This window comes from Aythya fuligula, chromosome 1, assembly GCF_009819795.1.
Source record: "Aythya fuligula isolate bAytFul2 chromosome 1, bAytFul2.pri, whole genome shotgun sequence".
Lineage (NCBI taxonomy): Eukaryota > Metazoa > Chordata > Aves > Anseriformes > Anatidae > Aythya > Aythya fuligula.
The window spans coordinates 45895996-45912167 of NC_045559.1; the positions used below are offsets into that span (position 1 = coordinate 45895996).

Sequence of the window (16172 nt, forward strand, 5' to 3'; positions counted from 1 at the left end):
GGCAGGACTGAAGGATAACCTTTGTCTCCAGAATATCAAGGTGGTGAGAACCAGCTGTACAATAAGACAGCATCACAGCAACATTGTGCCAGCACCCTTAGTGCTGGAGAGAAATTAAACGTCTGTTAGCATGCAGTGCCATGCTAATTTATCTTATTCTTTTCAGGACCTCAGCAAGTGTGTCCAAATAGCACTACAATATGTTTTCTTGACTGCCAGATGCTTGGGGATGCTGCACCTGGCATGAAAATGCCTTCACTTTTACACTTTCCTTGAAAAGCTGAAGCGCAGCCTCTGATAGGCATCACGGTGATGGGCATGGCTGGAGCATACAGAAATCAGTTTTCTAGACATACAGATGAGGAGGAAAAAAAAAATGTAACTAGTGCTAAGTAGTTCAGCAGGAGGAGTCACTGAAGTGGTGCTTGCTGATGGCCTTATACTGAGTGCCCTGCGCATCACTTAGGAAACACACATAATTTTGAAAACAAGATAGGGAAGAAATTAACTGGATATGGGAAAATTTAAAAATTAATGAAACAGGGGGAAGGGATGTGTGTGCATGCATTTCAAATCATGAAGGAAATAAGGGACAATTAACAACATTAGGCAGTCACCAGCCTGTCTGGTAGCGCACGGTAGTCAGTACAGAGGGTGCCAGCCTGCCCTGACAGTAACCAGAGCTGATAACCTAGCCTGTCACCAGCCAGGCAGCCAGGTTTCAGACTGCTGAAGGTAAGAGCAAGAGCCATATTTCTGACAAGAGTTGCACTTTTGGGGTTATCTGTTTTGAGCATCAATGCTGAATTCCTGCTGCTGCTGCTAAGAACCAGCAATGCACACTCTGCTGCTGTTAAATTACTGATACTTTAATTGCTAGCTATTCTGGATGCTGCAGTTGCATTTTTCATGTGTGTTTAGTGCCTTTTGTTGCTGCCTGCCTAAGATACTGTGGGCAGCTCCTACGTCTGATGCTTTGTTTTAGTTGCCTGGCTACTGTAAAATGTTATCTTAGCTTTTGCTAAGGTGTCAAGATGCTTTCTTGATGATTGTCCAAACAAGGAAATATGTAGCGGATGCTGGTGAATGCTGTGCTCATCTAGCTCTGTTGCTTTTGCTAGAGATGCTACAGTATGCTTACTTTGCTTTGCCTGCTACACACTATCTATAAAATAATGTAGAATGCTGAAAGAAACCTTTTTAATTGCTAAGTGGGGGCATGGTCAATACCAAAGGTAATATTGTCTGTAACTTTATATGCAAAGGAACTGTTGGTGGAAGGAGATGGTGGCTGACTGCTTCACTTAATTGCAGTGCATTCTTTCCTGGTAATTGTGTAAAGAGAACTGATCTTTCCTGTTGACTATATTGCCAGATTTTTCCCTTTCTCTATCCCTGTGAAAATCTCCAGCAGAGTGAGATTAAAATCTCAAAACTTAATTGGGGGTGTTGACTTCAAACTTCTTTCCTGCCAAAAACTGAAAGTAACCAATATTTCTTCTGCTCTCTGCGTTTTCTGTTTATGCCTGCATAACTTTCTCTCTTTACATCACCAGCACTTCTGACTAAATTGTTTTCTTGTACTCACAGTTTGAAGCCTCTTCTAACATCTCTGAATAAGCTATGTTTCCTTCCAGTCAGTCCAAAAATATTTTGTCAGCAAATAAATAAAAAATTACTTTTAACAGCTGTTTTTCTCCCTTCTTTAATGTTATTGCAAGCCTTTTCTTAATTATTCTTGCCTTTTGGCAGTTGCGGTGCATTAATATTTACAAGATGAGATGTAGTTTTCTGTTTATATTAGCAGTCCTCTGTCTGTGAGATCTGGACCAACCAGAATGCAGGATATCCTTTCTCATCGATTCATCAGGTTCATAATGTAAGATACAGTGATAAATGGCTATGTTGTCACTCTATGGATGTACAGTCTGTCGCCATGCTGTTATCTACGGGTGTCATGTTGTTGAAATCAGCAAAAAAAAAAAAAAGTTTGTAACTTGTCCTCCCTCTTTCGGGACTATGTGTGTGCGCATCCATGTATCGTGCCATGTGGTTCGCGTATGTTGGCTTTATGATGCGCATACAGGATGCGAGGGGATTGCCAGCAGCAGTCTCGCTCGGTGGGAGCTTTGATTTCTGTTCCTGGTGTTTTTGTTTGCTCACTTCTTCAAAGCACGAAACAGTGTAAACAGCACAGTTTGCACAGTTTCACCCCCACACTGTGTTGTTGCTGCCCTTTCTGTCTTAATCTATAGGCTTCACCTAGCCAAGGAACGTGATGTGTTTGCAAAGGCAGTAAGGCACTTTTGGGGAATTAGCTAGCATTGGTAGTGCTCTGAATTTTCATAACTTCTGTGACAAAGCCACATGGGCTGTACAAGTAAGAGCAAAACCAGTTATCTGTATTGCAGTGTGGTGAGAACAAGTCAGGGGTTTGAACTTCACCAAGCACAGTTGTTCAAAGGGTCTGTAAACGTCTCCTGGTTTCTATCATTTAACTGCCTTCTTGCACTATTTCTGGCAGAGAGGGGCCATTTTGGCTACCAGCCTTTAGAGTCTTTTAAAAGGTAGGTACACCACACACCCATCTCTATTATTTCAAATATATCTAGATAGATAGATTAGGAACTAATAATAAGGAAATAATTAGGATTTGACTGGCCTGCAGAGCATTTAAAATTCTTACAGGGAGAAAATTATTAATTTTTCAGCGAAAAGCAGTATATCTGTGTGCTCCAATTTATTGTTGTCATGGCAACTAATGCACGTTACCATAACTAGGCATGAGGCTTTAACAGGTGAAGAGTTATAAGATGTAGGCCTTGTTAAAAATGAATACATTCATGCCAATCAAAACTGGGCCTAATTTTTTTTCTATAGCATGGAGTTTTTTTGACTTGACATTTTAATAAAAAGATGAGGCAGATGTTAGATTTTATAGAAGTTGTAGTCAGATGACTTCTTACCTGTAACTACTACTGCATCCAGGTGCCTTTAATATGAGTCAAATATGGTTCTCACAGAATTGGATGAATTAGAATAACCTGTGCTACAACTGTAGAAATTACCTAATAGCAGTAATCTGCTTCAGCAATTCATTTGACATCAAGTATATGAGTCCTGAGAAGTGCACATCTGCCTGTTTTCAGGCCTGTGAAGCACTTCAAAGGCATGAGAAATTGGTCTTTAAGGCTATGACCTTTATGGTTAAAAATTGTCACTGTAAAAGCACTGAATCTCATCCATTTTGGCACCTTACTTGAGATGGCTTTGGTATGTAAATTATTTATCTGCAAATGTGGAACAAAAAATCTTTTTTGTCAAGGTGACTAAGGCCAGTGAGAGGAAAGATGCTGGCTAGAAACATGGAACACCAGACCACAGGCAGCACAGTAAAAACCACGTGAGAAGTTGCACAGCTGCCTGATGAGATGCAAAGTGAGATGAGGAATAAATTCTCTCTTCCCTTTCTACTTCATCAGATAGATTAAAATCTCCATACATATATAGTCTCATAAAAAATACATAAGCTTAAATGTTTGATTATTTCTTGCAAATATATATTGCAAATTAAATATTCAAATAAGAAAGTTCTTATCTAACGTTATGTATTTTTAAAAACTAAATCAAATATTATAGTTGGTCTGGTACAACAATTTCCGAACATTTCTATAGTGCTTGAAAGTGTTCCAGGTGCTTATTAAAGACCTGAATCTCCATACATCAACACAGAGTTGTTCCACACCAATTCCTCAGATTTACAATTCATATTTTTCTACCCCAGACTTAACTGTCATCCCAACTCTTCTCTAGGTCAAAGCTGTTTCTGCACCTTTGTGTTTAAACTGTAGTTAATTGCCATCATGACACAATCATAATCATCCTAAATCTCAGAATTTTAGAATCTGACTGGTGTGAGTCAGCTGAAGAACTTCTCCTTCCTGGAGAGGTTTTCAAGCCCAAATTTATGAAAATATTTTAGCTGCCTTAATGCAGCTTAAATGCTTTCTTCTCCTTCAATTAAAAAAAATAATTCCCCATCTAATTTTTATTTTTATATTTTTAAACATACTCATGGATCTGGTCTTTGGAGAGTACCTTGTTGTAACTCAGTCTGAGTAGATACTGAAAAGTAGCCCTAGTATGGTCTAAAAATCTAAGGAGTTTTGTAAGAAATGAATAAAAGGAAATGAGACCAGAAAACTGAATTAAAAGCACTTATTATACAGTTACAAAAAGATTTTTTATGACTATGTATAACTCTTCTTCTCCTTCATCTATCATAATAATATATTACCTATGATGTTTAATTTTATGCTGCTTTTTTTAGTATCTGCTCCCTCTGCAAGAAACATCAGAGTACATGAAAGGTCTTCAGCTGCAGTTGTCTGTCAGGAACTGCAGAAATCCCACCTCTCTACCTTCCCTTAATCTCAGTGATATTGTGTATTTAGATCATCCTAGAGACATGTATAGCAACCTTATCACTTCTGTTTTGTCTAATTTAAAAGGAGGAGATACTTGGATGACTGTACGTATTTATAGAGTAAATGATGGATATAAATCAACGGTCTCCTCACAGTCCCTCTCTAAGTTTCTTATACACTACTTTTATTAGCCTGATTGAAGATTATTTCTGATTTCCTTATTATTATTGCTTCCTAGCTCCTTTATAAAATTGAACCAATATGAAAGGTAATCACTGTTTCTCTTGTCACCGCTCTTCATTTACAGACAGAAGGGATGCAGTTCTCCGTGCATTGACTCCCTTTTGCATGAAAGATATTAAATCTGTAAAATGTTGTATTCATTTTAGTCCTTAAGTACCCTTCTTAATTTGCCATTAGCATCCATTTTCTATATTCAACGCCAGTGCAACAAAAGGGTTTGGAGCACTACCCAATGTCACTTATTATGTAGAAATACTGCTCCTCCCTGACTGCCATCCCTGGGCTTCTTCAGTGGAAAAACAGATGGTCAAAGGATGTACTTTTATAGCTGCTGTATTCTGAATTTATTCCTGTTCCATCGTAATAACCTTTTGCTAAATGGTTAGGATATATCTCCTGAGATCTCTTTCCTTACAGAGAACATGCAGGAGTATATCTTTGTTAGAAGAAGGGACTGTTTCAGGTGTTCTGTTAGTTACAGCCTTGAACATTTCATAATAGACAGCTGAGCATGCTGTGGAAATTTGTGAGGGATGCAGTCCATCTTCTTTTGTAGTCAAATACAAATGGTATTAATAAGGATACAGATTCTTACTCTTTGTAATATGATTGAAACCATAATTTATAAGAAAAACTGCTTCTTAAAGAAATCAAATTCTCACTGCAGATTAAATATGACGAAGGGTTTTATAAATTAGCGGTCAGAAGGATTAATTTCCGTGGATAAAGAATGCTAAAAACTTGAGCAACTGCTGATGTTTCCCTTTCAAAATTTGAGGTTCAAGTTAGATCCCATAGCATATAAAAAACTTAAGTAGGCAAAACTGAAATTACAATGCTGTATAATTTGTAGATGTACTAATAGTGTCAACATAAAGTAGGTTCGACTTGTTTTATGATGTTCACTTGCTTGAAGTTACCATATTGGCAGGGTAATGTTGCTGTTTCCAGATTTATCTCTTGCTTTTCATTGCAGAGTTGTGCAAATGTGTGTCATTTCATTATTTTGTGACACATGAAAATGATGTACTTGTTTTGTTTACTCTGTCCTGATTTAATTAGTAGGATGTGATAGTTTGCCAGACACTTGAATGTCTTCAATACGAATTGTTTTCATGTGTTTTTGATGCTTAACTACTTCTTATTTTAAAAGTCTTAACTTCTAGCCATATTTTGTGTGAAATGGTGATTCCTTGCTAGTTTCAACACACATTTTAGCAATATTACATACACAGAAAATTTACAAGATATGTGCAGGTAAAGAAAGTGGTAGCATAGTCCAAATTGAAAGACTCATAGAAGAGGATGAAATAGTTTGAGAAAGAACAACTAAGGGAGGAAGAAGGATCAAGAAGGAGAGATCTGATCCCAAAAGTCAGAGAAAGAAGGGGAGCAGAATTCAGAGAGACCAGACTGGATAGGCTAAGGGATGAGTGGGATCGGTGTCTGAGGAAAGAGGTTGGGAAGAGGAGAAAGACGCCAGGTGGAGGGAGACTCAAAGGGTTCAGAGGGCCCAAATGTCAGTCCAGGTCCAGTAAAGCCATGTCCAAAATATGAGGTGTCAGATGAGACCCATACCAGAATTGCTGTGCCGTGGGGATTCCTGTACAGATGTCTGTGTTGGCTCTTGTTGAAAGGGAGAAGAGTGCCCTGTGAATGGGTTTGGCAACAAGCTACTGTCCTGCCCTTGTTCCTTGAGGAAAGAGGGGAGATGAAAGCTCTAGGAAGACAATCATTTATCAGTGAGAATGATGCACATGGAAGGGCAGTGTTAGTAATTCTACAATGAGACATCAAGAGAAAGTGGTCAAAGTAAATATTCATAAAGAGATTAAAGAATGTCTCATATGTTCGAAGAATGTATAATATGTCTTCAGATAAAAGCAAAGTCTCAGTTATTTGGCCATTTAGGAAAGTTAGTTATCAGTTGTATATGCTGGATAATGGAAGACTTATTAGCTGTTTAAAAAAGCCTGTAAAACACATAGCAGAATTTGTGAATGGCACTTTTGTGCATCTCATGATTTTTTTCAAGTGCTCTCATCCTCATACATATATTGTAAACAGTTATTTTTAAGGAAGATTTCTGGTGCATAATGATTTTATTCTAAAGGTAAATAGATTTAATTAAAGCATCATTAAACACTACAGCAGAGTTTGGATTATAAATTAAGTCATGAAAAATGCTGTAACTAAAATAAGTGAGTACAACTTCTACATGGCTTTATATGTAGAAAATATGTCAGTGTTAATTGATCACAACAATGGAAGGCTACTTTATAGTGAATTTCTGCAACTTTTTTATATCTTGAGCATCTGATTTTCAGACAGGAGACTGGGGAGAGCCTTCAATTACCTTGCGACCTCCAAATGAAGCCACAGCATCAACACCTGTACAATACTGGCAACATCATCCAGAGAAACTCATCTTCCAATCTTGCGATTATAAAGCATTTGTAAGTGTTTATAAATTTAGTGGTTTGATTTGGAGTAAATATATTAATGTTAGATTTTGATAACCTTTTTTCAATTTATAATATTTTGTCAATCACTTTTAATGAAACAAACCACTTCCTCTGCAATACTGTAATTATAACAAATGAGAAACAAGCATGCACAGTAATTTTTGCTATGAATTTTCTGATATATTGCAGCCCATGTAGCAATAGTGTTAGGGAAATGACACTATGAATAAGTAGCTAAGTGTTGTAGAAATGACAGTGAGAGAAAACGCTCCTTCAAAAATGCCTGTCTGGTGTTTATGGGACAAATAATAAAACAACATAATATTGAGATCCTTATGCATACCATAATGTTTAGTGCACATTATCTAAAGTGAGTATTGCCTTGCCTGAATTTTTTACACGTATTTTGGGGAATTGAAGTTGGGGAAGTTGGAGGCCGTGGTCTGAGGCAGCATTTACTGTGAGATGAGGGCACATTCAAACCTCCCCTAAATTGATGATGACTTAAAGTACCAGTAGCAGTCAGTTCCTTCAGGGCAGGGAGTATTTATTTTTACCTCCCAGTAGCTGTAACTCATTCCCACTTCCATTTCTGGAGAAATGGAGCTTCTTTCTACAGCTAAGGATGATTGGTGTTCTTTGGCTGTTATGCATGCTTGTGAAGGAGAGGAAGGTCTCCTGAAGTATAAAAAAAAAAAAAAAAAAAAAAAAAAGAAATATTGGGAGACTTTTAAATGAAAAACATGTTTCTGAAGCCTTGAGTTTGCTGTGTCAATGGAGGGCAGCTCATTCTTCTGCAGATCTCAAGAGGTGCCTCAGCCTACCTATTTAAACCGTTATGTTTCCCCTTTGGCTTTACTGGAAAGCACTGGTAAAGCTGCTGACGATGCTTCCATCTACTTGGGATCCACACAGCTGCATCCTCTTTAGAAGAGGGCACCTAATAAAGCAAGACTGATATTTTTAAAAGGAAAGGGGCTAAATATTTTTTGTGCCTTTAGCATAGCTGGAGGTTAACCACTTGTCCAGGATATAGGTTTTAGATCCTCTTCACCTGATGGGACTTAGATCCAGAGTGCTTTTTAGGATAATGCTCTGTTCACCAAGCACTAGGGTATTTTTGTGGAGAACTGAACCTGATTTAAAACATAATTCAGAAAGCTATAAATAAGGAACTAAATAATACAGGTGAGAGCCTGGATCCCACTGAGGAGGGGCAGAAGGGTTGTTACAGGCCTGGCTCACTAAAATGCATCTGTATCTTCCATAAGACCTTCATGCTGTAGAAAATACCACAAATGGAGTAATGTCCCTGGTCAGTAACAGGAACCTCCCAACTTCCTCAGCAAGACACAGTCAAAATCCACCTCACTTGTTCTTGGGCCTTCTCTCTTCCTGTGCAGCACCTCAAATTCATTAGGCAGCTTAATGACTTCAAGTTTTCTTAATATTTTTGGTATAGTGAATGGGTTTATCTGAAGAGGGCCTCTTAACTCATTCCTTGATCCAGCAATAAATTCATAATTGGATGTAATCTTAGCACTAGATTGATAGGCATATTGATCATTGAAGTGATTAAGTTGGGATTAACAGGAAAAAGGGGCTATCAAAATATCAAAGTTAGCAGTGGTGAAGGAGACATCTTTCTTCCCTAAGGACCATGCATCAATGAACTGTCTTAGCTTCCTGAGCTGTAACGACCTCGACTTTATAGAGTATAACACTGGCTTGGAAGTTACGAAAGGTACCTTTTATTGTATCTCACTTCACTCAGTTGAACTGATATCCTCTACTTTGCTCCCACATGTTCTGGGTCTTTGAGAAGGAACGTTTCTGAAAGCAAAGCAAGTCAAAGGAAATCAAAATTCTCTCAAAGAATTTCAGAGTCTTCTGACATCTACCTGGGCAGTAGCTTTGTAATTTGTTTGTCAGTTCTTCAGTCCAATCTGGGAAGCATTTTTGAATGCCTGCAGCCGAGTCTTTTTGCCACTGTGCACGTGGTATCAGAGCTGCCCAGATCTTCTCTTCCTTCCTCTTCTGCTGGGAGCTCAAAAGCAGTTTAGTGTGTTTTTTTGTGTGTTTGTTGTTTGTTTGTTTGTTTGTTTTTTGTTTTGTTGTTTTGTTTTTTCCATGATGCCTGCCCAACTGGTAGCTTTCAAGCTTTTCAAGCAATCCCAAATCGTTTTGCCATAGCGCATTTGATAAATAAATAAATAAAATTGAAGAACTAAATTGCATCCTTCTCAGAGAAGGCTAAGGATTCCAAAGGTCAGACAGCAAAGGACTTACAGAAAGAAACAATTCAACTCCACAGGCTTTTATTTAATTTTCTAATTTCTGAACTTGTTCTAAATCAGTTGCTTGTCTATAAGGGTGATATCAAGCCATCCCATCAAATTAATGCCCAAAGCCCTGTTCATGTCACCATCATGCCCCCGGCTGGAATCACATCTGCTAGACCTACAAATCTTTCACATCTGTGGTCCTGTAGGAATGCCCTTCATTAGTTCCTCTCTGCCTGCACTTATCTGATAGCAGTGGTGTTGTTCACCCTTTCGTTTATGATGTTCTGTAAAGTGTTGCTCGCTAATCACCATCTTGGCTACTGTCTACATTGAAATATTTATGCATTTTCTTGCAGGTCAGAGACTCCTGTGGCACACAATGTGAACTGAAGGCTCTAAAGAAAACTTCTCAGTCTAGGTCAACAGACCAGAGAGTTGAACCAGTACACTTTCTGCTCTGTTTGCAGTTCACATTCATCTGTAAATGAAGTTATATTTTGATCAGTTCTTGTTTGAGGTGAAGCTGGTTCACTCTCTGGTTTGGTTAGGTTATAGAGTCAGGAGCATTTAGAGTAGTAAAGACCTTCAAGTCAAGATCAAAAGATCATCAAGTCCAACCATCAACCTGACCTACCAAGTCTCATCAATAAACCATGTGCCTTACTGCCTTTTAACTTAAACCATCTTAGAGTATTCCCAAGGGAAGTCAATGTGGTAGAATGAAATGGGCCAGGCAGCAGTGGTGGGCTGCAGTATCCTCTGGGAAGAGGCTCCTGTCTATGGTGCTGGGTCTCCTCCTGGAGCTCACCTAGCCTGTTCTCACCAGTGGTATGACTTCTCTTCAACTTACTTAGTTGCTTACTTAGGATGGAAGACTTAAGAGAAGCCATGACATTAAAGTGTAGTGGGAATGCAAAGAGACATTTCTGTGCCTGGGAAGGAGAAGATAAGGGGCAGTCTGCTGTCCTCTTTCTCTTTCCTTGATTAAGCCAAACCTGCATGTGACACTATATAGAAATACAGAAACATCCATGTGCACAGAACTGTACAAAACATGCATATCAACAAATCTGCACACCTCTAGTGTATAGAGGTGAAATGCAGCCTATGGCCCTTGCACAACTCTGTTGACAGTAACAAGACCTCTCTCTAACAGGCAAGAACAGCAGTGAGGATGTAGCCAACTTCATCCCTGGGGAACCAGTGCAAATCACACTTTGTTGAGAAAGTATTGAGTCCCCAGATCTACATATCCAGAGGAGTAGAGCCTGCTGTTAGGGTGCAGAAGGGAGGGCTCAAAGTGCCCCCATCAGCAAGGTGAGGAAGAGGCAGGTAGGATGTGCATGCCCTCAGAGGTGAGGAAGCTGATTGTGGAGGACGGTGGCTTTCACTGAGCTGAGCCAGGACCCAGCACTCACTGCCACCCTGTTCAGTTCCAATAACAGCCTTGAAATAATAGTTCAGGGTCAGTCTTTTCTTAGGAAGAAATAATGGTTTAAGCTAGTTTGCAGCTCAGATCTGTGTTCTGTTTGCTGACATCAGGCTCTGTTTGCTGTTTACACATAAAGTAGTTACAGATTGAGTACAGAGAGGTTAGCAACTCTGCTGCCCTTCGTGTCCACGTGATTGTACACATAGCAATACAAGTTTGACAGATGGCAACTAAAAAAAGCAAACTCTCCATTTTTTAATCAAATGGTATTTTTCAGATGGAATCTGTAGTATGTGATTGTTGCTTGAGTGACTAAGGTTTTAAGCTAGAACACTTTCACGTGCTGTTTCAAAGGGCTCCATCTGATTTAATACACTTGCTGTGCATTCCTGTTTCATTGTATGATTAACATCATTTTAAATGATCTATCAGAGAACGGCAGGGTGGATAAACTCTAAAACCATGCAATATTAAATTGTCTGGTAGAACTGTGATTTCTGAGGCATTTTTAGTGCATTTCTGAAAATGTTTTTTGTTCTGAAATATTAGCTATGTTAAGTTTAATGGATTTTTATTTTAGTATTTAGGTTCTATGCTGGTAAAAGAGTTAAGAGGCACAGAGTCAACACAGGACGCATGTGCAAAGATGAGGGTAAGTTAGTAAATTAACTTGCTTCTGTAATTTTTATTATATTAAATAATAATAGCTGATAATTACTTGTACTAAAGCTTTTTTGATTTTATAATGTTTTGTTACGTATTTGTTTCTGGCTCCCTTACATTTACGTTGGCATTCAGTAAGAGGCCCACTCTGCCTTTTAACTTAACACCAAAATTTGAAGGTAGACTTTATTTTGCATTTTGTCTCGGAAAAGCAAATGTATATCCTTTGTTTCCTCTTGAATCTTTGAGACTGCTTCAAAGTACTTTTCACACACTTAAATGCACTATATTGGTTTCTTTTCATAAAGAGAATTGATCTATAACATATACAATGATTATATATAATAATAGAGATTGAATTTACTATATAAAACATGTACTAGTAAATATGTTAATGTTACCAAGGTCATTGTTTTTTACGTATGTGATATCTAAAATCACATTATCATGCGTGTGCCTTTACTCTCATGAGTATTCCCATGTATTGTGAGTTATGAATTATTTACCCATTTAATGACCAAAGGATGAAAAGAATACCAATTCAAGTTCATCTGTTAGTGGAAAAGCAGTTAGGCTTCCACTCATTTGGTAAGAATATATTATACTGCAGCTCTTTGGGCTGATGCTGGTTTGTAGAAAATTATTATGAGGGTCATTCTATCTACAACAAATATACTGCTGCCAGAAACTCAGAACAACACCAGGCCAGCTACCTGATACATTCCCAATTGTAGTGGAGTAAAAACACTCCTGGTTATAGAGATGGCAAGCATATCATGGTCTGGCATGATGAAATAATGAAGAATATAATTGTTTCATGACCTACTGAAGATGTAAAAATGTATAGATGAGAGAGTGAAAGACTTAATTTTATGGATCATAAATCTTTTAGACAAGATGCCTCTGAACACTAGATGTAGCATGTGGATCATTTATAAAGCTAGAAGACATGTAAAATTCATGCAATCAGACAACCATTTAGTATTGGTTACGTATCTACAGTACATAGACTTCTGCACAAGCTGTTTAAGCTAAGGGCTGACAGTAATTCATGCTTACTGGATTGCTTGAAGATCCATGGCTAATTACATGCTAATCATTCCTTACCTGGGCTTAAACTCCTCTTTAAAAAAAAACAGCAACTCAACAGAGAGAGGTTCTGCAGTCACATACACGTGTTCTGGTGAGATTAACTGAGGCTGCAAGTGTACCATCTTTCGATTTAGTTTTCAAACTGTCTAATGTAGCACTTCAGTTTTTAAGGAATATCCTTATACAGATCTTAGGATGGAATTTGACACCATAGTAGCATATGACATCTTCAGTAAGTTATTTGACTGAACTAGGAAGCTAAACATCAAAAAAGCCACAGTTAATAATTTATAGCATTTTTAAGATTTTTTTTTTTTTGAAATATGCTCTAAACTTGGCAAATTTAAATTGCACACCTGAAAAACTGTTTGAAAACAAATGTAATATAAATTATAATTTTTCCATAAAAATAATGGAGTTATACAAACAGTCTGTAGCACCATACAGGGCACTTATATAAACACTATTGTAGTATTGCTTATATATATATATTTTTTTATATTCTATTTTGAAACCATTATGCTGTGAGAATGTTTATTTTGCAGTTTAAGGAACTTTTTTATTTTATATTTGTTGCAAAGAGATTTGAGTGAAACAGTTCTTAATCAAGATTTTATCTATCCTTTCAAGGTAGTCCTTTTTATCATATTCAAGTCAGAAGCAAAAAAAAAAAAAAAAAATTGACTTAATGAGAACAAATTATTATCTTAGAGTAAGTTTACCAGTGAGAAAAATGTATCTTTTTCCAAAATTTCTCCCCCCGTTGTCAGTGTCTCTGAACTGGGCATTCAGGTTGTCCTAAACCATGCTGAAGTATTGATGTGATGTTGTTGTTGAAAATATGGATTATTTTATAATTACATTTTACTTTAAATGTACTGAAAAGGACATTTCACTTACTAAGAAGAGGTTAAAAGTTAGATACGTAATCTGACTGCTTCTCAGGTACTGAATTTTGTCCACTTGTGCATTCTCTTACTGTAGTGGGTTTACGTGGCAAGGTTTTGGTAGCAAGGAGCCATAGGGGTGGTTTCTGTGAGAAAGATCTAGAAGCTGCCCCATGTTTGGGAAGGGCCCCATTGTTTTCCAGATCTGAGCCAATAAGCGATGTTGTTTTGCGCCTCTGTGAGAGCATATTTAAGACAGGGAAAAAACGCTGTGCCAGACAGCAGCCAGGAGTGAGAGAACAGCCTTGCAGGTGCCAAGGTCAGTGTAGAGGGAGGGGGAGAGGTGTTCCAGGCGCCGGAGCAGAAGTCCCCTGCGGCCTGTGGTGAGGACCATGGTGAAGCAGGATGTCCCCCTGCAGCCCATGGAGTACCACGGTGGAGCAGGGTTCCACGCTGCAGCCCGTGGAGGAGACCACGGTGGAGCAGGTGGCCAGGCACCGACGGAGGCTGCCGCCTGTGGAAGACCCCTGCCGGAGCAGATTCCGGGCCGGACCTGTAGCCCGTGGAGAGGAGACCACGCAGGAGCAGGTGATCTGGCAGGAGCTGCTGCCCATAGGGGAGCCAGGTTGGAGCAGTTTTCTCCTGAGGGATGGACCCCGTGGTACGGACCCATATCTGGAGCAGTTCTGGAAGAGCTGCTGCCTGTGGGAAGCCCACGCTGGATCAGTTCATCAAGGACTGCAACCCGTGGGTGGGACCCCACAGCACAGGGGATGAGAGTGACTGAGAAGGAGCGGCAGAGAAGAAGTGCTGTAGACTGACCATAACCCCCATTCCCCCATTCCCCTGCGCCGCTTGGGGGGAGGAGGTGGAAGAGGGTGGATGGGGGGGAAGGTGCTTTTGGTTTGCTTTTTCCTTTGTTTTCTCACTTCTCTCGCTTGTTAGTAATAGGCAATAAATCTTACTATCTCCTTATGCCGAGTCTGTTTTGCCCGTTACAATAATTATTGCCTGATTTTCTCGTCCTTATCTCAACCCTTGAGCCCTTTTCACATATTTTCTCCCCATTCCTCTTTGAGGAGGGGGAGTGAGAGAGCGGCTGTGGTGGAGCTCGGCTGCCCACTCGAGCGGAACCACGACACTTACGTACATTCTTGTTAATAAGTAAAGTTGTACACAAGGCTATACTAATGTGATAGAGCACCATTTAATTTTAGTGTTTATTTTATTTTACTACTTCTGTATTTCAAATATACATGTTGAACTTCGTGCTGTAGTCTGAAACAGGCTGAGGGTGAAATACATTATATGTAACTTTGTATCATGTTGGGGTCCATTCCAGCAAATTTTTAATCTTTCTGGAGTCTGCTAGATAATGTTTTTAAGCAGAAAGTATGAAAATTAGGTAACTAGTATTTCCGTCAATGTGATTTTTGCTTCTTCTTCAACCTAATGCTGTTCAAAATAGTGTTGGTATTCACTGGACATTTTCCTGTCAGCAAGTGCACACGAGGATGAAAGCCTATCAGTGGGAAAAAATAATCTTGATCTTCCTTAATCATTCATATATACAGAAAAGCAACAAAAATGACAACTTGCTGACTGCTAGTCCCTCCCTGGTAACTGTAGAGGCTTCCTGAACTTTCAGTTATTGCTATTTATGGTTTGGATTCTTCAAAAGAACTGTAATGAGGATATCCCTCACTTCTCTCCACAGACAGGCTTACAGCAGCCTATTCTTCTTATATAGACTTATAGTTTAAGAGAGAAGGGAGATCCTAAATCTTCTATAATGTCTAAGTAAAAAAAAAAAAAAAAAAAAAAAAGGAAGGAAGGGAGAGAGAAATAAAGAGAGAAAGAGAGAAAAAAAAGAAAAAGAGGCATGTTCATAGCTGTCTTAATAACTCTTCTTGGTCATCCACTGTACTTCTCATCATTGTACAGCTGTATGCTCCAGCAGGGCAGATGAAGGGTTTGTTTGGGGAAAATCATGCAGATATATTAGATTGAGTTCTTCACAGTGGTAGGGTTATATATGTTTTTTGTTCCCACCCAAATTGCAAATTCTTGTAGCCGTTCAAAATTATGGATATTTGGCAAGAACTGTGCCTATTAGAGGAATTATACTTTATTTTTCCAGTCACATATTTGTGCTCCAACGATGGATTTATATTTTATGATTTCCTATTTGTTTCCAGCTATTTTCTCTCACAAACTCCCTTTGCAGTCGACAGTACTGTCTCCTTATCTCCCTTCCTCACCTGCTGTAAACTGACCTTTGCTTTTTGGAGATTAAATCTTGCTGTCCTGACCAGGAGAGATTTATTAATTATATTTGAGAGATGTCTTCAAGAAGTTAGGAGCTTTCATCTTTCTCAGCATGGAATGGGAAATATTATAAGTTGTGTTTTCAGTCAGATTACTGCCTTCACTTCAGATCACCATAGGAACAAGAAGAGAATAAAATGTGTTTACATCAAAATAAAGAAAAGGAATAAAGTTTAATTGCAGCTGGGAAGAGACTTGTTTTCTACAGTAGACTCCATCTGGCATTTACACATCTGAATTCCTTGACCTCGTAGAAAGGGAATGGTTTTGTGCTTACCAGCGCAAGTGCAGCAGAGTAGACTCTTTCCTTTATGTGATGTTAAATCACTCATGTTGCATACATCAAATTG

General features: G+C 38.6%; 1 protein-coding gene across 2 annotated transcripts in view; it reads left to right on the forward strand.

Moving 5' to 3' along the window:
- ANKS1B (ankyrin repeat and sterile alpha motif domain containing 1B) overlaps window positions 1-16172 on the forward strand; it is a 433323-nt gene that overhangs the window by 396237 nt on the left and 20914 nt on the right. For both annotated transcript variants that reach the window (XM_032196110.1, XM_032196120.1), the window contains 2 exons: window positions 6998-7126; window positions 11433-11504. In XM_032196110.1, the coding sequence (XP_032052001.1) occupies window positions 6998-7126; window positions 11433-11504 (201 nt within the window). The remainder of the gene's footprint in view (window positions 1-6997; window positions 7127-11432; window positions 11505-16172) is intronic.